The sequence below is a fragment of the Tupaia chinensis genome, unplaced genomic scaffold, assembly GCF_000334495.1.
Source record: "Tupaia chinensis unplaced genomic scaffold, TupChi_1.0 Scaffold139935_1, whole genome shotgun sequence".
Classification (NCBI taxonomy): Eukaryota; Metazoa; Chordata; class Mammalia; order Scandentia; family Tupaiidae; genus Tupaia; species Tupaia belangeri.
In genome coordinates this window covers 848,525-873,291 of record NW_006199814.1, presented here as the reverse complement: position 1 = coordinate 873,291, position 24,767 = coordinate 848,525, and the positions used below count along the sequence as shown (strand labels likewise).

The window sequence follows — 24,767 nt, the reverse complement described above, 5'->3', positions numbered from 1 at the left end:
GCTGCGCTGCCCAGACTTTATTTTTACTTATTTATTTTAGGGATATTTTTCTACAGGGCATGTGTACTCACTGCCCCTCAGGGAAGATGGTCACACCACAGTTCCTTCTCCTCCAGTCTCTCAGGATTTTGGGCATGCATGCACACACGTCCGCCATGAGTTTTAAATTTCCAGATCTGGGAATCGAACCACAGTTGACTATGTAGGAGCTGCCCAGACTTTATTTTTACTTATTTATTTTAGGGATATTTTTCTACAGGGCATGTGTACTCACTGCCCCTCAGGGATGACATAACCGTTATGCCATCTGCTGGTTTCCAGATTCAGTTTTTAAGATTTAAAATGTAATAAAGTCAATTGTGAAATCCTACTTACAGGTTTTTAAAATTTCAAAAAATGTTAATGGCTCAATAAAGAGGGATAGGACCTGACAGGCTGAAATCAGTTGGAATCGAATCTTAGGGGTTTTGTTGACTACAAGACCTCAGGAACAAGCAAGGAGACTGAGCTGCTTGGTCAACAGCAGTCATCCTGCATGGTGTTCAGAAAGGCATGGTGGCCGTGGCTACTCCGATGCACATTTCTCCTGAGATGTGGACAGATTTGGGGGGTCTAGAGGATTATTTCCATTTATCATTCTCATATTTTGAAGTCACCTATGACCTGTTGACAAAATTAGGTGAAAAGTTCTGAAGACTATGTCAGTTGAGGAATTGGAGGTATTTATTCTGGAAAATATTGGTATAGAGGAGAGATTTTGACCTTTTTTATTTTTTAGAGAGATGTTTCTGTGCTTGCCAAAGAGACAGAGAAAAACAGAGAGAAAGTGAGAAATCACTCCTCAGTTGGGATGGCCATTCCACCATCCCTTCTTCTCCATTCTCCTCTCGGGATTCTGGACACACATGCACATGCACCTGGCATGAGTTTCATGCCTCCGGGTCCAGGACTTGAACTGTGTGTGACCCCATGAGAGACCAGCGCCTCAACCACTATGCTACCTTCTGGCCCTGTATTTTGACCATCTTAATGTTCAAAAGGCTGACTTGAAAAATAAGCAGATTCTATTTGCTATTGATGGCAAAACTAGTAGGTGATTTTTAGGTAAGGATTCATAGAGAGCATGGAGCAAGGCAAAATGGTAAATGGCAAGTGAAATATAATGGAGGGTAAATTGGCAAGAGAAGACAGCTGCAGGTGACCACAGGGATTGTAGGTTTAAAAAAAATAATTTTTAATTGAGCTATAAATTACATATAGCAACATGCACAGATCTCAAGTGTAGATAAGGGAGGGTGATTCTTCACTTAGTATACACCCACATGACCAACACCCAGAACGAAACACAGAACTTTGCATCATCTCAGAAGGTCACCTCCTACCTCCTTCCAGTCAATACCTGCCCAGGAGTAATCACATCGTGAGCCATTCTACTAGTGACTGCCACAGGTACACGTATGTACAGAAAAACATATCCCCTGGGAATGAGGATTTGGCCCTGCTTGCCCACCACTTTCCATAAAAAATGTTCCTCTCCTGACCTCTGTCACCTCTGCAAACTTTATGCAGCCACTCTGAAACAGTGGTGAGCAGTTTCCCAAAAAGGTAAACAGCTGAGTCAGCAATTCCATTTCAAGTTATATATCCAATAGAAAGGAGGTCTTGTTGTTGGGCTTTGTCTATTTTTACAAAGCTTACAAAATAATGGTCACAGCAGATTTATTTATAATAACACAAAGCTGAAAATTAATCCAAACATCTGGCTTGTGAGAATGGATCAACACTTGGTATATACACACAATGAAATACTACTCAGCAATGAAAAAGAATGAAGAGCAACATGGATGATCTCAACACCATCGTGCTGAGTGAAAGAAGCTAGACACAAAAGAATACAGACTGCCTGATTCCATGTGTACACAGTTGAAGATTGCAGCTTTGCATGACAGCTTGATTTTGCATGCATACGAGTTTAGGCAGATTTCTTCTCTTTTCAGAAAAGGGCTTGTATGAAACATGAGATGGCAAAGACATGGAAGAAAAATAAAGCTAATGCCAGGAATTCCGCTTTGCTTAAGTGAGAAACATTTACTTAGTGTTCTTTGTTTCTGCCATGAGTACTAAAAGAATCATGTGATACCGATTTTCCTTTCTCCATTTTCCTCCTCCCCCCCCCGCCCCCCAGATTCTAATTCTTGGACTTTTTGGTAATAATGGCACTAAAAGCCGCATACAAAAGGCAGAAAAGCACTGCAGGTTATAGTCAGGTCATAAACAATGGGACTAACTTAGAATGATTTTGAGCCTCTTCCTCAAAGTAAACTTTCTGAATCAATCACAGGGCACATTGGAAAGCAGAAGCTTTGTTGTTATTCTCTGCTCAAAACTTCTGATACGACCGTTTTCTTGGCTACTGATACGTACTGTGTTCATCTCAGTTGATCTGTTTCCTTAGTGGTGAAAGCAGGAAATCGTAATAGGCTGACAAAGCTCTGGAGAACAGAGTTACTAGTCACCAGGGGCCATGGAGGAGGCAGGACAGAGTGGGTACAAACACAAAGGAGTACGTGTGGCCGTTCATCGTGATGATGGAACGGTTCTGTACCTTGGTGGTGGTGGCTACAGGAATCTAGATGTCAGATACAGTGGCCTATACATGGATGCCTGTACAAAATGGTGAAAAATGAACAAGGCCTGTAGTTGACAGTTCAGTCCCAATGTCAGTTTCTCGGTTTCTGATGTTATCCTGCAGCTGTGTAAGGTGTCTCCACTGGGGGAAGCTGGTTAAAGCATTGAGAGGACTCTGTATGAGAGGACTCTAGATACTATTTTTAGTGTTTTGTTTTTTTTTTTTTAACAAATTTCCCTTTCAGAGTTGGGCTATTTTCTATGATTGTGTTTTATTAATGTCATTGAAATTTCCCTCACACAAAAATCCATTAGGCTGGAATTGATGGTAAATGCTTGTGTTTGGAAAAGAGATTGATTTCCTTTTAAAGCATCGTTTTCTTATAATGTTGTCTACCGGCTAATTGTAGGACTTTCTTTTTCATTCCTACTGTATTGTACCTTTTCTAAGCTGAATATAATATTGAAAAGAAATTTGCAATGTGTTCTAGGTATCCAGAGTTCCTCTAACTTAGGGGGAATTTTGCATCACCTGGAAATGGCATAATTTTTACCTGTTCTGAATTAGAGTATATTTCTGTGTCATGGTGTAAATTTTGTTACAGGTGTTAAAGAAACTAACTCATCCTGTTGTGGAAAGAATGGAATCAAATTAAAAACAAAAATTCTCCAAAGGAAATGCCCTCTTTGTGTTTAGTCTCAGTTTGCCCTGTTTTATTTTCCTGGAAACTCATTATCTGAATCAGTTAACCATGCCCAGCCCGCCATCTGAAATGGAAAGGAACTGTTTTTTGGGGGACTTCATATGAAAGGCATTTTATTTTGGGTTATATATACATATCTTTTAAATATATATATATATTAGATATATGTGTATATCTTCTTGACTTGTACATTTTAACACTGTTAAAAAAAAACGAATGTGAAGTCTTGAAAATTAATGCAAGAGAAATTTGGTTTAAACTTGACTACTAAAGAATTATTTAGCTAGATAATATTTTTTCTCCACATTAATATCTCATGTCTGAAGAAATTGTGACAAAGAAGTCCTGATTACCTTTCATGAGTATAAGGATACTCATAGCATATCTAAATTGAAATATCTATAGTTATTCTTTGTTTAAATAAACTCAATGTACAAAAAGTGCATATTTTCAAATAGAAGATGATTGTTGGTGGATTTCTAAACATGAATTATTGACAGAAATGTGTTACCCTTGATTTCACATCCCACGTTGATATAGTAAGGAATAGCAGAAGTTCTTGTATATTAAAATTTAACTTATGCTTTATTGGACTTACAGGATTAAAATGCTAGTATACTAAAAATGGTTGCACTCTTCTTTCTCCCAATTTACAAGAGTTCCTACTTTCTTTTTCTCTAACAGATATAAGCTTACCAAAGTCGGCAACAATTTGCTACACAGCTGCCTTGCTCAAAGCCAGAGCGGTCTCTGACAAGTAAGTGAATACTAACTTGTGTGGTGCTAGGTGTCTGATCAGACTTAAAGACACGTGTTGCCTCAGAGGGCTTTCTCTGGAAGTTTCTCTTAGTCTATGAGACCCTGCTTATGAGCACGCCTTTTCCAAAACCTGCTGATCTTTTCTTTCACTGCGAGAGGGGGAGATGCATATCCCCAGGTATCACAAGGGTATATGGATCCCTAAAGAGGGATGTATGTGAATTCCATGCCTCTGAGGTGACATTCTTTTTATTTCTTTCTTTTCTTTTTTTTTTTTTCCTTTTTCTTTTTGCCAGACAGTAAATACAAAAAGGCCTGCTTGGGACCTACACAAAATGCCTTCCTTTTGTTCATTTTTTTTCGTATTCCTTTTCCTATAGCAGCCCGTGACTGGGTGGTAGTCATACAATGCGGTGTGGGAGAGGGATGGCCATCTCCCATTCTTTGTTGGTGCTAGGTGTCTGATCAGACTTAAAGACACGTGTTGCCTCAGAGGGCTTTCTCTGGAAGTTTCTCTTAGTCTATGAGACCCTGCTTATGAGCACGCCTTTTCCAAAACCTGCTGATCTTTTCTTTCACTGCGAGAGGGGGAGATGCATATCCCCAGGTATCACAAGGGTATATGGATCCCTAAAGAGGGATGTATGTGAATTCCATGCCTCTGAGGTGACATTCTTTTTATTTCTTTCTTTTCTTTTTTTTTTTCCTTTTTCTTTTTGCCAGACAGTAAATACAAAAAGGCCTGCTTGGGACCTACACAAAATGCCTTCCTTTTGTTCATTTTTTTTCGTATTCCTTTTCCTATAGCAGCCCGTGACTGGGTGGTAGTCATACAATGCGGTGTGGGAGAGGGATGGCCATCTCCCATTCTTTGTTTCATCAGTTCGAAATAACTCCCCACCCAGGGCCTATTTACTTTGAGTTGCCATCTCAGTGGGACGTTTGCCCATTTTATTCAGGCAGGTGACTATGGTGTGTAGCACGTCCATAAACACGCAAGGATGACTGGCAGGCGAAAGAGCATAGACGGCTTAACTGTTTTTGAGTTCATGAACGCTTGCACTTCCCCGATACAGTCCCTCGGTAGCACTGAAAAGCAGAGAACAGGAAAACAGCCTCTGCTGTGTCAGACAGGTTTGCTGTTAAGTGTGTGTGCACTTCAAGACCGAAGTAATTTTCTTTCATTCTTTTTTATCCTGTAGATCGCCAGTACCTACTGCAACATCTTTTCTCCCTACACAGCGACTCCAGCTTGGGAGGGCAGGGCCAGGGTTGTCACAGCTTCCCCTGTGGTGTCTGCCTGCCAAGCACAGCTCTGGAGTTAGCCCTGGGTGTGAGGTGAGAAAGAGATTGCATGGTCTGGTTTTTTCCATTCACTTGGGCAGGTGTCTCGCCCACAGTTTGGGCATACACACACCCCTGCCGGAACGGCCCCAAGCAGGCTGGCCTGCTGCCGAAGCTGCAACGACTTAACCCTCCATCGCAGCATTGACGTGGGGTTGGGAGCCTCCTTTAAAATTCTCCCCAGTTCTGTTTTTAACCAAATACGCTCTTCTGTAACCTGGTTTTCTCTTTTTCCTACACTGTCTGCCCTGTCAGTCCTCCTCCCTTCCCCCACCTAAGCAGGTTCCTTGTAGAAAATTTAGATTAGCTATTTAGACAGAGAGACTTGACAGCTGAATTCAATTCCTGCCGATTAGATGCAAGCACGCTTTCTGCTTCTGCTGGGGTTTTTGTTGGCCTCGGTGTGAGGGGTCACTCAGAGGTTCCATGTAGTGGAAGTGTGGAGAACTCGTGCCATTGGCTCGCTGTGGTTTATGGGCCCTTGATGTGTAGATGCCTCTCCAGGCTGATGCCCAAGCAGTGGTCCCAACTGGATGGTGTTTGTCTTTTGCTTTTCAGATTTTCTCCCGAGGCTGCATCTCGGCGGGGGCTGAGCACAGCAGAGATGAATGCAGTAGAGGCCATTCATAGAGCTGTGGAATTCAATCCTCATGTGCCAAAAGTGAGTCTGTGGAATCCCTCCGGGAACTCGTTATGATAGCAGAGTTAGCATTGGTGACCACAGTCTCAACTGCATCGCGTCTCAACTGCACCCAGTTATCAACAAGATGAGCTGCAGCCAACAAATGTTGAGCCCCTGCATGGTCTATAGTCATGTGCCTCGTTTTTAAGAAAAGCTATATTTGAGAGGCCTTGGGGCTAATATTCAGACTTCATGTAATAAGAATAAATAGAGACCTTGCCTAGGCAGGCCAAGTCAGGAAGTATGAAATGGACAAAAAATAGAGATCCCTGAGGTATTAATATATTTGCTAGGAATTTCATACCAGTAATGGTCTTAGGTAAACCAAACTCAGGAAATAAACCTAGTGAATTAAACTGGTAAAAAAAAAAAATACTGACTAATGTGACACTCCATGTCTCTATAAACAAATGTTAGTTTGTCAGTGTTGGCAACAAAATAATAAGGAAAACCTCATATTATTTATAGATGTTTTGATTTGTGAGTGCCACTTTTAAAAAATTTGCTAGAGAGTACATGTACTCACTAGAGAGAGACAGAGAGAGAGAGAGAAAGAGAGAGAGAGAGAGAGATGCTTCTCATCTACTGACATTTCTGTAAGAAATGGGGGATGGCCACATTGCCATCCGTTCTCCGTTTCTCCTTTCAGGACTTTGGGCATGCATACACAAGTGCCTGGTGTGCTTTTTAAGCCACTGGGTTTGAGACTCAAACTGTGCAGTTTGCCATGTGGAATTCAACTGCCTTAACCACCATGCCACTGGCTGTCCCTGAATGCCACTTTCATAGGTATATATAATAGAGAATATTTGTTTTAGTTGTTTGCCATAATTGAACAAATTTATAAATACCCAATATTTACCATCTGTTTTTCTGAAGTTAATTTAAGGGGATAAAATCAGGACAGAAGATAATTCTATAACCTTATTGAGGAGATGGATGTGTATTTACGATTAACCTGTATTCGAATACCTGCTCTATGAAAGGCTTGGTTCTGAGGCCACTTTTTTCAACAGTCAGCACCTTTTGGTCTCTAAGAAATGATGTCTGCAATCCATATCAGGTATTACAAGGCATAACTTTCTTGGGAATCTGTCCGATGAAGATTTATTGAAAGTGATAAAGGTAGGTTGTTTACTGGTGGAATTACAGTGCTGAGAAAAGGATAGTGAGAGACAGAGATGATTTATGGAGGTACCCACTCCGATTAATTTTATTGTTATCTGCAGTGACAGAGATAAGTGATCTAATATCATTCCTGAGGTTTTTGCTCAAACCAAGGTCATCTTCGCTGATCAGGAAATTGAAGAGTGGTGCACAGTGCCTCATTTGTGAAAGGGTATATTTATCCTTTCTAGTTCCGGTGGATAATGAGTGATGTGGTATTTGGAGACATACATATTCTATGCAGGGTACTATCAATATCGCTTTGAGATATATCTATATCTATATCTATATGCCTCAGCTAAAACTGTTTATTAAAATCTGATTAAAATTGAGAACTAAGCTTGAAACTATTGTCATGAATTACAGTAAACTTAGGTCATCCATTAATAGTTATTGAATGCCATTCTCTCACTACAGAGCTATTCTGTGAAACTGTACAAATCTCTTTCAGAAGTAATATTGAGCAATAGTGTCCTGGATTCTGAGACAAAAACTTGGGTTCAAGTTCTGTTTCGGTAATTCAGTAGCAATGGGACCTTGGGTTTATCATCTCTGAACCCAGAGCTTTTCTTTATTTTTTCATATGAAAATAAAAATATGAGGGAACTGTAAAAGCTGTCTTGGGAAAATGAGTTTATTCTGGTACAAAAATTTTCGGAAAATCCATGATAGTTTTTTCATAATATGCAGTTATCATGAAATTTTGGAGAACCCTTCATAGAAGCTTCCCCATATTCCTTGATAAAGATCAAGGGAAATAATGTGTTTGAAGCTCTTTGAAAATACTTGATCACCATATATTTGTAAACTGTTAAAAATACTAGTATTTGGCTTGGTCAAGTCCCCTCAAGCCTAGGATTCAAGCCTTAATTTTCCTAGTTATCACAACCAGAGCTTGTAATACCAGGGCACAAGAGTGAAAAATTGGTATGATACTCACTTGTAAGATATTTCGATTTGAGTAATAATTAATTCTATGATAATGGTCTGAAATGGTTAATTTAGCCTCTAGAAGTATATAAAAGCCCTAAGAAAATAGTTTAAGACTGCCATAACATGGGGCCAGCAGTTGGTGTAATGGCTATGTCGTCGGACTCCCATGTAGTCGACCGCAGTTCGAGTCCCGGACCTGGTGGCCTAAACACATGCTGGGCACGTGTGCGTGCGTGCCCAAGATCCTGAGAGGACAATGGAGGAGAAGGAATTGTGGAATGGCCATCCCCCGGGGGGGTTGATTTCTCACTTTCTGTCTCTCTCTGTCTTTCTGGTGAGTGCACGTGCCCTATAGCAAAAACCTCTTAAAAAAAAAAAAAAAGACTGCCATAACTTGACATGGTCAACTTCATCTGCAAAATAGAATTATTTTAAAAGTAGAAATGTTTGAAATATTGTACTTCTCTGTACTTCCTAATTGTGAAGCAGAGAAGACAGAATGCCTGGAGAAAATGATCCTCCATCACCTGCTTTGTTGGTGATTATGCTCAGGGCAAAATCTTTTTCCTGTCCTCCTCAACTATTGACATCTCTACAGGGAAGGGGATCTCAAACCTCCAGTCCCCATGTACTAAATGCAGGGTGCTTTGAACATCGTTTGCATGTGAAGTTTATTGGACTGCTTGCTGATACTTTAGCAAATGCACATGGTGCCTTTAAAGGCAAAAAATAACCTTAGCTTTAATGAGACATCAATGAAGGATATTAACTGTTGGGTTCTCGGCATAAGAAGGGTCATTCAAAAATGATACCACTCCCCATCTAAATTTGACTTTTTCCTCATCCTGATATTATGATAATTATTTTATTACTGGTTCTACTGAATGTTTGTGTGTCAGATGCAGTGCTGACTGAACTACACATACCCTCTCTTTTTGTATCTTAACAACACTGTGAGATGCATCATATCATATCATTGCTGTTCAGTGAGGACACTGAAGGTTTGGAGAAGTTAAGTAACCCACTCACAGTCATACAGCAGTTAGATGGTGGAGCCAGAACTGATGTGGGTTATCTTCTTAAATAGCCCTCTGTCACCTCCCAGGTCCCACCAGGGGCAGAACAGTCTGGGCTTGATCCCTTTAAATAATAATGCGCACATTGCTTCCCAAGGCATTCAATTCCTTACGGAATATTTGTTCAGAATTCTTCAAGACATTGTCGTATCTTAAACACTTCCATGACCTCTTTTTCTCTGTCACAGGACATTGTCTTTTTTACCACCGGAATTGTCTTATCTACCTGCCATTTTACCTAGTTACAGTCTGCTCAGAGGGAGAAAGAAAATATAATAGCCGAAAACTGCCTTCCGTAAATTTCCACCTTAGTTTCATCAGGTGTCCCATTAAGCAAAGATGTATAGGTAATATTTCATCACCAATGGTAAATATTATTTACCTGAGGAGAGTTATTCTTAGGAGCTCTCTTAGGAGGGAGTAAGTTTGCTCTTTACCACACCACCGTTCTGGGAAATGAATAAAAATAGTGAAAAGCCACAGGTCTCCATTCTGAAAGCGAACCCTGTAAGCAGTCAGTTAGATGCTAACCACTAGGGTTTCTGAAGTTTTAGTGTACAGCATACATGGACTCATCCTTACAAATCGTCCCTCTCCTCCCAAGATTTGCAGCTGTGCCTCCAACTCTCACAGAAGGTATAACACTTTGAGGGGTTCTTCAGGACCTGTCATAATCTTACCCAACTTTTTTTTTTCACTTTTTTCTAGCTCCTTCTATCACTCCAGAAATATCCTTCTCTCCTTCCCTTTTTGCTTCCTCTCTGGAAATCCTACTCATTCTTCATTGCTGTCTCTACCACCACAATTAAGTCGCTTCCATGAAGCCTGTACCTCATCATCAGAATTCATCTCTTCCCTTTTTTTGTCTCTCACTATAGTGTACTTGCTGCTGGCTCCTTTTGGAGGACAACTTTGGCAGGGGGTGGTGTGTTAGGATCTTAATGTGCTGATGATTTTCTAGAACCGAGTACACAGTTCAAAAAGACAGAGAGGTAGGTGGGAAGGTTTAAAAGAATATGAGCGATACAAGATGCATGTGAATAAGTGGAGTAGGTTATGAAAGTCTACCATAGCCAAGCAAACATGTCTCTGCCAATTCAATATATACCTCCCAACAAAACAAAAGAAACTAGTAGAACTATTATTGAATGGGTACGATATTATGTAATATTCAATACTGAAGACAATGGATATGTCTATATCCTTGATTTGATTATTACATACTATATGCACGCCTTGAAAATCCATACTGTATGTCTCCAAAGGGGTACATTCCTAATTTACAATGATTATTTGTAAATTAGGAATCATAATTTCAAAATAAAAAAAATTAAAAAGAAGAAAAAGAAATCTTGAAGCAGTTAGTGATATTTTGTATTAATGGGATTAAAATACAAGTTTTGTATTTAGAGAGTATTCTTCATCAAAAGAAAGTGTATTTCTCTTTTTTTTCAAAAAAAGTCAACTTTGTAACCTAGTGGTTAAGGAAGCCAGATCCCACATGACTGATCAGAGTTTGAATTCTGTACTCTGGTGACTGGAAAGACATGCTGTGTGTCTGTGTCTATGCATCCAAAATCCTTACAGGATGGAGGGAAAAGGGATTGGCAGCATGACCATACCCCACTGGAAGATGCTTTCTTCATCTCTCGGTCTCTTTGTTTCTCTTTTGGCAAGTGCACACCCCTCTGACAATTAAGAAAAAGCTTTTGCTCATGTAATTCTGGACAGATAAAGGACTACCCTCATCTTAGTTCTATGCCTTTCTCTTTATGTTACTTTAATATATTGAATTTTGGGCTCACTTTCTGCAAGTGTGCTTCTCTACCTGACCTGTTGTTTCATAGCAGCTCTGAGATTTATGTTGGAGTGGTGCAGGAAGAAACCTATAGGTGAGCCATGACTTTGCACAAATCTGAGATTACTAGTGCTTATGTGTCTTTAGTACTTCACAGCTGCACCACATGTATATGAAGGCACAGCTTTGGTTTGGAGGATCGCATACTAATTGTGTCAGGGTGCCAAAGACAACTTCAATTTTTTGACAAGCTTTTAAAAAAGAGACTAAATTATTTCTTTGTTACAGATAGTAGTAGATATGTTTTTTTCTCTGTAATAATCTTACAAAAATGAATTCATTTTTATATTAGTGAAAATTATAAAGAAATCATTCATAATACTATCAACTAGTCATATTTAAAACTACTTCCTTATAGCTATTTTTCCTATGCACTTTTAGTACTTTCATTAAAAAAATTAACATGGATTTCTTTTTTTATTTTTTGAGAGTTTTTTTGCTATAGGGCATGTGCACTTTCCAGAGAGACAGAGAAGGACAGAGAGAGAGAGAAAGTGAGAATCACTCCCCAGGGGGGTGGCCATGCTGCAATCCCTTCTCCTTGGTTCTCCTCTTGGGATTTTGGGCACACATGCACATGCACCTGATGTGGGTTTTATGCCATCAGGTCTGGGACTCAAACTACGGTTGACTATGTGAGAGTCCAGCGACATAGCCATTACACCATCTGCTGGTCCTGAAACTAACATGGATTTCTTAACTTGAATTTTAAGGTTGGGTGCTTAGTGTATATTTATTTTTTATTGAGGAGGATTACATATTTTCAGAGTTCTTTGACCTTAAGAAGGCTATCCTCCAACTTAATGATAAAATCTAAGTCTTAATCCATGTGTATTCAAACCCTTTTAAGATATTCTGTGCAGTTTAGTGGCTACTTCTTGTGTGTGTGTGTGTGTGTGTGTGTATGGAAAACACAAAGCCTAAGATCTGTCTCTTACATTTTTAAATGTATAGTACAGTATTGCTGACTACATGCACATTGTTGTACAGAAGAGCTCTAGAACTTTTTCATCTGTGACTGGCTTATTTCACTTAGCATAATGTCCTCAAGGTCATCCCACATGTCCCACATGGCAAGAGTTCCTTTTTTTTAAGGCTGAGTAACATTCCACCATATTCATATACAACATTTGTCCTTCTCTATCTGCCCTGTTGTTTCATAGAAATTTTGAGATTTATATTGGAGTGGAATGGGGGGGAACATGTTTATTAGTGATCCATGACTTTCCACAAATGTGATGTATTATTCTTAGTACTGTACATCTACACCACAAACCCTTCCATACGTGGAGACACATTTTTGGCTTGCAGGCTGGTATACTAATTCTGTCACAGTGCCAAAAACATTTGTGGTAGATGCATATGAAAAATGCATATTTCTCCAGGAATGTTTGGATTGTTTTCATCTATTAGCTATTATAAATAATGCTGCATTGAACATAGGGCAAATATCTCTTTAAGATCCTGTTTTTGCTTCTTTTAGATGAATACCCAGAAGTGGGGATTGCTGGTTCATATAATAATTTTATTTTTGGTATTTTTTAAAGCAACTTCCAAACCATTTTCCTTATTGGCTACACCATTACACATTCCTACCAATAGTGCATAAGGGTTCCAGTTTCTCCACATCCTTATTCATACTTGTTATTTTCTTAATAGCAACCATCCCTAATATATATGAGCTAAAATTTGGCCTTAATTTTAATTTCCAGATGATTAGTGCTGTTGAACATCTTTCTGTATACCAGCTGACCATTTATGTTTTCTTTGGAGAAATGTCTTTGTAATGGGCCTTTGGCCATTTATAAATAAGATTATTGGGTTGTTTTTATCCATTTGTTTGTTTTTGCTATTAAGTTGTAATAGTTCCTTATATATTTTAGATATTAACTCCTCATCAGAAACATGGTTTGCATAATTTTCTCCAATTCTATAGGTCGTCTTTCACTTTATTGACTGTTTTCTTCACTGTATAGAAGCTTTTCAGTTTGATGTAGTCCCATTTGTCAATTGTTGCTTCTGTTGCATGTATTTTTGTGTGTTGTATCCAAGGAATTATTTCAAAACCCACTGTCATGAAAAAAAGAGAAGCTTTTCCTCTGTGTTTTCTTTAATAAGTTTTATAGTTTCAGGTCTTACATTTAAGTTTTTAATGCATTTTGAGTTGACTTTTGTGTATAGTATAAGGTAAAGGTCTCATTTAATTCTTTTCTATATATCAATATCCAATTTCTCTAACACCATTTGTTGAAAAGAAGTATTTACTTTTTACTCCTGTATTGTAAACATTAGTTTCACACTAGAGGTTAATCTCTGTAGTGAAACTCTTTGGCCGTAAAGATTTTTTAGTCTTCAAAATTATTTCCTGAGGGTAGATTTATAGAATGAGAGTTACTGAGTTATATGAAAAGGCACTTTAAGGCTCTTTATATTTATTGCTAAATTGCTTACCAAAAAAAGATTGTAGCAGTTTATGCTTCCTTCAGCAGGCAACTTTTTTTTCACCATTTTATCATATCCTCACCATCACTTAGCAGCTTGCTTAGAAGAGTAAAAAGAAAAGAAAGAAAGAAAATAACAAACATTTATGAATTTATTAACTATAAGTAAAAATTTTTTTCTTTTAGTTTGCATTCCTTTGCCACTACTAGAAGGTAGAAGATGGTTAGCTATTTATATTTATTCTGTGACTTGTCTGGCCCATCATGTAGAATTTGTGTCATTACTGGGAAAATACATTAATTACAGTGATAGAGCAAAGAGCAGCAACCTAAAGGTCAGCAGAGCTGTGGAGTATCATTGAAATGGTTTAAAAGTGTTCAAAAATTATCACTCTCACTATTTCCTGTTGGTGGCAGCAGAGGGAACTGTGGCAGGGTGCCCATCCTCTTTTTTGGTAAAATGGGGATAAAAGTAATAGCTTTAAAGGGCCGATGACAAATAAATAGTTACACAGTATAACTCATCTAGTTCATGACTGATACGTGTGTACTCCCTCATCTCTTTTTAACTTCAGCTTTATTTCTTTGCTTTCAGGCTGGGTAGAAATAGAAGCTGCCTAGAAACATGTTATTATAGGTATTTCCTGAGCCACCTTAGCCTGAAGAAGAACAACACGAAAATATGACAGTGGCACCATGATACCTCTGACCTTGAATACCCTCAGGGTCTCTTTAAACCTTCAGATTTGAGGGAAGCTCTAGCATGTTCTGGCTGTAGCTGTTCTCTTCTAGGATCCTGCAGCCTTGTAGTTGCTAGGCAATCCTTTGCCTGTGCCTGATTAAGATTTACCCATTTCTTGCAACTGGCAGGTGGCATAGTGCTTAAGGGAACCAGACTCCCATGTGGCCGACCATGGTTTGAGTCCCAGACCTGGTGGCTTGCTTTCTCACTTTCTCTCTCTCATACACACACCCACACACACACACACACACACACACATATACACACACACAATCCCTCTCTGGTCAAATTAAAATAAATAAATAAAGTGAAATAAATGAATTCTTTTTTTTAAAAAATGACCTGTTTCCCATCTGGGTCTTACATGTTGTCAGAGCCTAGTACCTCCTTGAGCCTTGTCCTCCCTCTCCAACCAGGTCCTCTACTCAGCAAAGCACTTCATGCCTCTGATGTGTTTCCCATGCCCTCCTGTTCTCTCTGCTTGCTTGGGTGGAACAGGCCTGTAAGTCTGGGGTAAGTATGCATAGGGTTACCCAAAAGGCATCTATGCTTCTTCCTCCTTCATTACCTCTTCATTGCAGAAGCAGTGTGTCCTGTGTCTACCTCTCATAAAGGCACAGACCACCCCTTATTTCATGATATAACTCAAATTTCCTTGCTCGAGTAGCAGATTGTAGGGCTACCTGTCATATACCCACTGAACCCACCATTATTAGCTCTTCTAGCAAAATATGTCTAGTTTCTACTAAATTTTCACTATTCCCTAAGTGTTTCTAATTCAGCCCATGAGAAAATGAGCAGTTAGTTTCCTTCCCTGGGGCACTAATGCCATTTGTACTTGGGTTGTTGGGCCCACTTGAAAGTCAGCAGATGCTTCTTTTAGATCAGGACCAACAGGTCTGTTGTCTCCCAGCAGTGATTGCTCATCTTCCATATCCCCACTCTCTGCGTTTTCTCTTAGTGTCCGTTCTTGTTAGTGGAGGAGGAATGGCTCCCGGAATGGTTCTCATCTCAGAAAAAGAATTCTTTCTTTTCTTCCCTCAGTTAGAAGCTACACATCTTTTAAAGTCTTCTGTCAATGACAGCATATTTGAACTACCTTTACTTAACCATATAACTCTGCTATCATAGAATAACTGGGAGGTGTCTCCACAGCTTTACTTCCTCATGCTGCTATCCATCAGTCTCTGTATTCTCCAAGGGCAGACACTTCTACAGGGTAGTCTTCTTTCCCTCCCAATAGTGATTCAGCTAGCACTTACTGAGCACCTACTACTTTGCATAGGAAAACATAGAAAAATACATCATGGGAACCAGCAGTTAGCATAATGGCTATGTCGCTGGACTCCCATGTAGTCGACCGCGGTTCGTGTCCCAGACCCAGTGGCTTAAAACTCACACCAGGCGCGTGTGCGTGCGTGCCCAAGATCCCAAGAGGAGAATGGAGGAGAGGGGATTGCGGCATGACCATCCCCCCTGGGGGGTGATTTCTCGCTTTCTGTCTCTATGTCTCTCTCTGTCTGTCTGGCGAGCGCACGTGCCCTACAGTGAAAATCTCTCAAAAAAAAAAAATACATCATGACTTTTCCAACAACCCAGCATATCTCAGGCACTGGGATACTGTCACCATATGGTGCACCACCAGGAAATCTCATCTTCCAAGGTCCCACCCAGAGGACAGGAGATTCCACCCTCACTCTGAGCAGCTAAGAGGAGGCTGAGAGAACCAGGGCCAGTTCTTGGGGATGCCTGGGTGTTGTGGATGAAGTTGTTGAGAGAGAAGAACCACCACCACCATGAGGGAAAGCTTTCACCTTAATTTTGTCTAAACCCCAAATTTTTAAACCTGTGCCCTTCTCTCTGGGCTCACCCAGGAGTAGCAGGAAGTCCCTGCAGGTACTCGGGAGGAGGCTTGTCATACTCCTCATGCTAGTGTTGCAGACAGAGCAGCCTGGGCTTGGCAGAGTAGGGAAGTGAGGAGCTAGCCTAATAGATTTATAGTTTAAAAATGGTAAGTCTAGGAGTGTGGAAAGTCATGAGAAAATAGAGGGGGAAAGATGAAGAATGTTAGGAGCAGAAATGCATTCCCATTAAAAATTTACCTTATTTTATTGCTCATCTAATATTAATCTAGGAACTCTAATTTCATGGAGATTTCAAGAGGCTTATAGAGGAAAACATCCTGGTAATTGTATATGCTAATGGAGTATCGATGGGACTGAGTCTGTTCTAGGTAAAATATCGTATTATAATTGTTAGAGTGATGGAAATTCTATTTTGTGCAAACACTGAGGCAGTCCTCCTCTTATATCTTGGTAAAGCTGATTGACAGAGTATAAAATTGCTTTTTAATCCAATTTAGGAAACATAATGTGCATTGGGTTTTAGTATTTAAAATGCTTGAAGCGTGGAAGCAGAAATTTAGAATACCCCGGCAGATTGTCTATGATATTGTATATCAATGGCACATTTCAGGAATATTATGTCAATCTAAATGTCTTTGGATTGAGTCATATTTTGTCCCAAAGCATTTTTTGGATTAGAATAGGGAGAACATATTGTAGAAATATGACCCAGTGGAAAATGAACAGAAACCTGATTTTCAGCCACATTTCTCAGGAATAAAATGTTTCTAAGCAGTCTCTTTCTTTAACAAAACCACCACAACTGCTAACATGAAGGCCAAGCCCCACAAGGTCATCCCCATCAAGATCATCACCACCAAGGTCACTCCCCCCAGGCCACCAGATTCTTTGGCCTCTTCTCAAACTTCACTCTATTCCATCCCTCCTCGGCCTTTGCTCTCATTGCTCATTGACCACCCCCCCCCACTTTGTTTTAAAAGAGATTTTTTTGCTACAAGGCGCGTGTGCTCACCAGAGACACAGAGGCAGAGAGACAGAAAGTGAAATACCACCCCCCAGGGGGTATGACCACGCCACAATCCCTTCTCCTCCATTCTCCTCTCGGGATCTTGGGCACACACATACATGTCCAGCATGAGTTTTAAGCTGCCAGGTCCAGGACTCGAACTGTGGTCAACAACATGGGAGTCCAGCAATGTAACCATTATGCCATCTGCTGGTTCCCCTAACCACTTTTTTTTTTCAGTTAAAAACAAAACAAAACAAAACAAAACAAAACTATATTCCCTGTGCATGTGTAACATGAGGGAAGGGTGAGGAAGAGGAGAGAGAGACTCTCTCGGCAGGGTTTTATTGCATTCATGATCCCCTTCCTCCAGTCCTCCAGCTCTTTAGGATCTTGGGCATATACATGTATAACCAGTGGGTTTCAGGGCCACCAGGCCAGGGATCAAAACCAGTGGTCAGCCATGTGGCTTCCAGCACTGCATCTGCCAACTGTGCCACCTAGGCTGAGTCCCGACCACTCTTTATATCTCGAGCTATCTCACTCCACAACACCTCTCTGTGCCACACCTGCATCTCTGAGCCTCTCTTCCTGCAAGCTCTCCTCTCCTGCCCACCCTTCCTGTTGATTCTCTAGGGAGCACCCTTCCTGCCTCTTTTTATTGCTTCTAGTTCTCCTGGGAAATCTCCTGGATTCCCACCTCTGGAACAGAACTCCCAAATCTGTGTCTCCAGCTTCTCCCCTAAGCTCCAGAGCTGCACATCCAGCTGCCCCACACCATCTCTCCGGGATGTTCTGTAGCACTTTAGACTGTTTTTGTTACCTTCACACAGCTAACTTTTCCTCCTCTGAGGTCTCTAGCCCTGCTAAAGACATCGTGTTATTCCAGTTACCTAAGTTAAAACATTTACACTTGGCCTTGATCCCTTCTCTTGCCAGGCAACAAATCCTGGGCAAGTCACTTTCCCCTTCACCTGGACTATGACAAGACCTTCCTAAGACTTTGCTAACTTCCATCTCTCCCCCACCTGGTAGTCCTACACACAGCTACCCCATTTGAATCAAAACCACACTCTGCACCGACTCCCATCTCGACTGCCTACTGCAGTGGAATCCCCCTCTCCTGGAATCCCCCTCTCTTCATCTTTGCAGCATAAACTCTGGTTTCTTTAATCAGATTGGCTCATATATTTTTTTTCTGTGAAGCCTTCTGAAACCCAGTGCTCTCCATCTGCTTCCTGTGCCAAGCGTACCTCTTACCAAGGCATCCGGGGTATTGAATTTTACTGCTCGTCAGTACCTTCTCTCTTTCTTCTATCTTCCCCTCCATTTATCCATCTCTCTCCCTCTTTTCTTCCCACAATGAGTGCAGATCATCACGGTAGGGACCTGATTCATGTCTGTACCCTTGAGGTAAATTGTTGGTGCACCCATGTCTGTATTCTTGGCATGTATGGGGCCACTCGCATATTTTTCTGGAAAGCAAAGTAACGGATGGGTGGGTAAGTGAACAAGGACAGAGCAGGTCCCTGGTCATGAGGATCTCTCAGTGGTACTGTGGATCACTAGGTTGAATTTAGCAGTTCGTCTTTGCTTTATTCTGGTTTTCAGATTGTTCTGTTGGTGACTTCCAGTAGCCAGTTCTTCAACCAATCTGTTACTAAGATTTAACTGCTAATATTTTACCTAGAATAGACTCAGTTACCTGTGGAACATCTACATGCACAAAACATGTCACTTCTGCAATAATATGAACATTTCATTTTGACATTGTTTGCAAAAATAGCTACTATTCAGTGAACACTCCATGTGTCACCTACTGTTCTAATGCTTTACAGATACGATGTCCTCTTCAAAATGAAAATAAGTAAAATGTGTGTTTTTATTATTCTGGTTTTAAGATGAGCAAACTGAGATTCAAAGACATTAAATAAAGTATCTAAGATCTCATAGACAAATGTTAGGTCATCTGGAAAGACAGGATGTATTTCTCTATGCAAAAATGCATCATGACTTTCCTGACACCCCAATAGTAGAGCTAGATTCCAAGCAGTAGTTCAGAGTGGCAGGTGGTGGATGTGAGGTGCTGAGACAGGGAACTTTGGTGACGTGGGTGGTGGATGTGAGGTGCTGAGACAGGGAACTTTGGTGACGTGGGTGGTGGATGTGAGGCGCTGAGACAGGGAACTTTGGTGATGTGGGTGGTGGATGTGAGGTGCTGAGACAGGGAACTTTGGTGACGTGCCCCTCGTTCTCCATTGCAGTGTGATCTGAGTGAGCCGTGATTGCTTGCAGTGGATTTGTCCTATTTCCCGTGTGGATCTTATTGAGTCCAGGGAGTAGGCGACATTGAAACTTGTATTACATACCATCTCTTTTAATAGCAATAGTTTTATTCTCTGAACTCTTCGATGATATATTAAAACATCTTTTTTGGGCTTAGACCCTTCCATCAGAGCCAGTTGTACCAACCATTACAGACATGCAAAATATTGCCCTCTTTGATTATCTTTTGCTTATGTGATTTGCTTTTTGTATTGTAATGCAAATCTAAAAAATAGGTTTATATTACATTTGTACATATATAAAAAGAACTATAGGGACAAGAAGATGGCGTAACGGTTACGTTGCTGGACTCCCACATGGTTGAACATGGTTCAGGTTCCAGATCCGGCAGCTTTAAACTCATGCCAGGCACCTGTGTGTACACGCCCAAAATTCTGAGAGGAGAATGGAGGAGAAGGGATTGTACCGTGACCATCCCCCTGGGAGGTGATTTCTTGCTTTGTGTCTCTGTCTCTCTTGCAAGTGCACACACCCTATAGCAAAAATTTCTCTTAAAAAAATAAATAAAAGTAAAACTGTAGGCTGGCAAGTGGCATGGTGGTTAAGGGCACAGGACTCCCACATGGCCGACTGTAGTTTAAGTCCTGGACCTGGCGGCTTGCTTTCTCACTATCCCCCCTCTCTCTCTTTATTTCTCTCACTCTGTCCCTCTCTGGTCAAATTAAAATAAATAAATAAATAAATAAAGTTGAATAAAACAATAAAAAAGTACAAACGCTTATGACAGAACATTTAGAAAACACAGACAGCACACAAAAGAAAGTAACCTTCCATAAAATAAAATATTTAGCCATTAACATTCAATCTGTGATCTTCTCATATTAATTTCTGCATTTACATTTTTAATTATCAAAATAATTTCTTCTTATTTTTTTTTTTTGGAGAGGTTTTCGCTATAGGGCTCGTGCGCTCGCCAGAAAGAGAGAGAGAGACAGAGAGATAGAAAGCTAGAAATCACCCCCCCAGAGGGGATGGCCACGCCACAATCCCTTTTCCTTCATTCTCCTCTCGGGATCTTGGTCACGCACGCACACACGCCCGGTGTGAGTTTTAAGCCACCGGGTCCGGGACGCGAACCGCGGTCGACTACGTGGGAGTCCAGTGACATAGCCATTATGTTAACTGCTGGTTCCCATAATCTCTATATTTATATATTAGAAGATACTTTTTTTTCCATTTAGTGATGCATCATCAGCATTTCCCTGTGCTAGTAAATATTCTGCTACCTGGTTTTGGGGAACAGCTTGAGAATTATCATCTAAATATGCTACAGTTTAATTAACTTGTTCTTTCACATTTTGTTTATTTCATATTTTTGCTAATGATTTCATAAGACTTATGCTGTAGTTGGTATTGAGAATCTGAGAAAATGGGGAGTATGAATGAATCCCTTGGCATTAATATTTATGTAAAGGATAACTTTGGGGTCATTTTCATTTAAATTATTATAGAATTTTAAGACTATGACAACAGAGAATTTAGCAGGCATGTGGGCTCCCTGGGATGGGCCTGCAGCTTCTCTGACCAGTGAGGTGCCTGCTGCTCAACTACTTCTAGGAGGAAGCTACTCAACCCAGAGACCTTGGCTTTCCCCTCCTGTGTGAGTCCTGACTCTGTGCTCCTGTGTTGGACATAAGGAACTGAATTCTGACACAGATTTTGAAAAGTTGCTTCCCCAAACCTTCAGAAGACCTCTACTTGAAGGTCAGTGTGATCTGAGAATCCGAGAAGGAAGTCAGAGGCAGAACGGCAGGCGAGACGACGCAGGTGCTGGCGTGGCTAAGAGAAGCCAAGTCATCGGTATAGACGGGCAGAGCGCGTGCTCTGATCTGTGGGCTCCAGTTCTAGTTGATTTCTGCATACTTGTGGATCAGGTTCTGCCCTCTCCCATTTATTTTCTCTTGACAAGTAAGAAGTGAAATGTTGTTCCATGCCTTTCTAATTTAAATGTTGCACGTTTGAGAACTCATCTTGCCAGTCACTTTAAGTCTGGGCCAGGAACATAACACATTGTTGTTATTAGCCTTAATCATTTCGGTTAGGGCCAGCATTTTGTTTGGAACAATAAGGGAATATAAATCTTCTTTATCGGCATAACCTCTTTCTGCCAAAAAAATAGATAGGATGAGTAGGCAGAGCTGTTTCCTTGGTGAGTTGCCTTGGTTAGCCCCATGACACTAATTAGGCCAGGATGCTCATTTGAGAGACTTCTTGAAGTGTAGTTTCAATTTCATCCAACTTAAAACTAAAAAAAAACAGAAAGAAATTCCATAATGTGCAAGTCCCTGTAGGAAGTGCAGTAGGGGAAATTAAGATAAAGATGATAAGGTTCATGATCTTGAGGGCCTTATGATTCAGCTGCAAGGAAAGACACGTGGCTAACTACTAGAAGGCAGTGTGTGAAAACTGCACAGGCACAAAGATTAGAAGAGAAACAGACCATTACCTCACGGCCCACGCTGAAGGCTATGAAAAGCCACATGCGTCCTTAAAGCCACATGCATTCCATCCAGCCTGCAGGAGGAGCAAGCCATCTGAGTTTAAGCCACCGGGTCTGGGACTCGAACTGTGGGTCGCTTACATGGGAGTCCAGCGATATAGCCATTATTCCAACTGTTGGTACCCAGAAGGAACTGAACCATATGTTGCAGACGCCACTGTAGTGAACAGAGATGACAGAGTTATAGTATTCATCTTTGCCGGCTATTTTCTGAGCGCCTCCACCTCCCCATCAGCTTTCTTCTGCCCTACCTATTCTTAGTCTGTTTTCTATCCACAAATGGGGTGACTATGATCTCCACTTTTTAGGTGCCCCTATTCCTGATAGTTTCTTCATAAATGCTTAGTGAGAGGACTTTGAAAGGCTTTTATCCAAATCATAGAAATTAAGAAATAACAGTTTAAACTTTTCTTTCAGCTACTGTTGATTCTCGGGGGTTTTAAGGAGATTTCTGTAACCTTGGATATGTGAGCTAGTTGTTTTCTTATTTAATTGGTTTCAAAGTTCATACTCCATGCTCCTTCCTAAAAATTACTATTTGATAGACACTGTAGCTATGAATAATTATTAGAAAGTCAGAGCAAAATCTTATTCTAGGGATCCCATTAGGCAAGGATTGTTTTTTTCTTCTTCTGTGTTTTTCTGGTAATTATTGGGGGTAACCAAATAGTCTTCCTTCTCTAACGTACTGAGTAGTTAATTCAGTTTGAAGCACTTTACAAATGAAGTATTATTGTGATTCTCATGACGTACAGCTTGGGATGTTTAAAGACCCTCAGGGCAGTAGCAATGCACATTACAATGGCTGCTGCTAAAGTAAGAAAATGAATGGAGGCTAGCCAGGCATCTCCGTTATCTTTACGCTATGGTTGCCATTCATTATAAACATGGTGCTGGATGGATTGTTGGGTCATTCTCCATTGTTACTTTTCTCCAAAGAGTTTTGTTCTAAAGTGTTTAAAAACAAGATGTAGGAGGAAAGCTTTTGAAATCCCAAAAGGCAGATGACCGGAATATTCTTTTGTAACTCATGTTTGTGAGTTCCCATTGAAATAAAAAGCACCTCTGGTGGACCAGCCTGAAGAGAGAGGCCCTTCAACTGTGGTCTTTCTGCCGAGGAGGATGTGCTCTCTCACCTGCCCCCAGGTATGAGGACTGCATCACCGCTCTGCCACTCTCGGACTCTCTCTCTCTTGCATTCCTATTCTTTCTGCTTTGAGGTCAGAATCTTGGAGGTGTCTTCAGAGCTCAGGCCCAGTAGGAGGAAAGCTTTAGATGCTAAGCCAAGGTGCCTGAGTGTCCTCCCAGCTCCTGCAGGGCTGTATGCCTCCCAGAGGAAGCTTAGAGACAGCCAGTGATGCCTGGGGCATTTAAAAGCCCAGCTAGGTGATAAGGAGACATTGATAGTTATAATCACCATTCTGTTTCTTGACACCCTTTTACCCTTCACCTCCTTTTATATATTTCCACAGACTGAAAAGTTCACAGGTAATTATTTCTGGCATTAAAAGTTTTGAACATCTCTTTCCACGGAACTTCCTTTTGCAGCATTCATCCTGCGTTCATTGAACACACCCCTCCGTTATCTGCTATTTCCTATCGTAAAGGAGATGGCTGAAGGTTGTTGATGAAGGTGGTGTGCATGTGTGTGCACATGTGTGTTTGCTGGAGATGGTCAGAGAGGAGAGGCAATGAGGGATGAAGCGCAGGGAGAGTCCTAGCCAGCCAAGAGAGGTTAACACTTGTAAATATAAAATACCCTTCTAAATTTGCTCCCTTGTATATTCTATAGTAAATAAATACAAACGAATAAAAAAAATGGAAACAGTCTTCTCTAAGGCCCCAGGAAGAACATTCACTCTTGCCCTGTACCTGCATCTCCTTTATAGAAGATGGGAATGAAGAGGTGAAAGCCAAGACCGCTTCAGTCTTTGGAAATGGATCTGTAAGACCGCTAGAGTCTGGGCTCTGTACTGTTCCCCTCCTTTGGGGCTTCCATGCTCAAGGGGCTACTCTTTCTCTCTCCAGCATCTGAGCAGGTCTGGGTAACTTTTTCCACAGGATGAATTCTGTCTTCTCAATAGACTTGTTCAGTAAAAAGTAATGGCAGTGCTAGACCATGTCAAATCTTTCTAGCGTGGTTGGTTTTGGCCGTGTGACTTCTTAAGCTTTATGTGTCTGTTTTATATATTTCATTCTGATTACAAAAGTATACCAAGTAATTATGTCTTCTAAGTTTTCCTTTGTTATTTGAGTCTCTATTTCTTTGATGAGAGTATCTTAGCCCGAAAACCTCTGATCATCACCGTAGGAAACCAGCACAAGGCTAATCATCTGTCAGCAAACTTGGGATAATGTATGTTTCAGTAATTGCCCTCAAATGTAGGAATGAGGTTGCAGGTTTGATGAAATGCTTACAAATGGTGGCTTTAGGGAAATCAATCTCTGTTTTCAATATTGAATTCTAAATTACTATGTATTATTAACACATCTGTCTCCTGCCTTTTTTTTTTATTTCAGTACCTACTAGAAATGAAAAGCTTAATCCTACCCCCAGAACATATCCTGAAGAGAGGAGACAGCGAAGCAATAGCATATGCATTCTTTCATCTTGCCCATTGGAAGAGGGTGGAAGGGGCGTTAAATCTTTTGCATTGTACGTGGGAAGGCAGTAAGTAATTTTCTTTCTTTGAAGCATTATTTTAAGAGCATGAAA

The 24,767-nt window shown here is 40.6% G+C and overlaps 1 protein-coding gene across 8 annotated transcripts in view; it reads left to right on the top strand.

Moving 5' to 3' along the window:
* Positions 1–24,767, top strand: part of ST7 (suppression of tumorigenicity 7) — a 240,519-nt gene that overhangs the window by 192,382 nt on the left and 23,370 nt on the right. For 7 of the 8 annotated variants that reach the window (XM_006162373.3, XM_006162372.3, XM_027765919.1 and 4 more), the window contains 3 exons: positions 4,017–4,089; positions 5,994–6,096; positions 24,572–24,722. In XM_006162373.3, the coding sequence (XP_006162435.1) occupies positions 4,017–4,089; positions 5,994–6,096; positions 24,572–24,722 (327 nt within the window). The remainder of the gene's footprint in view (positions 1–4,016; positions 4,090–5,993; positions 6,097–24,571; positions 24,723–24,767) is intronic. The other variant, XM_014593213.2, reaches the window with a different exon arrangement.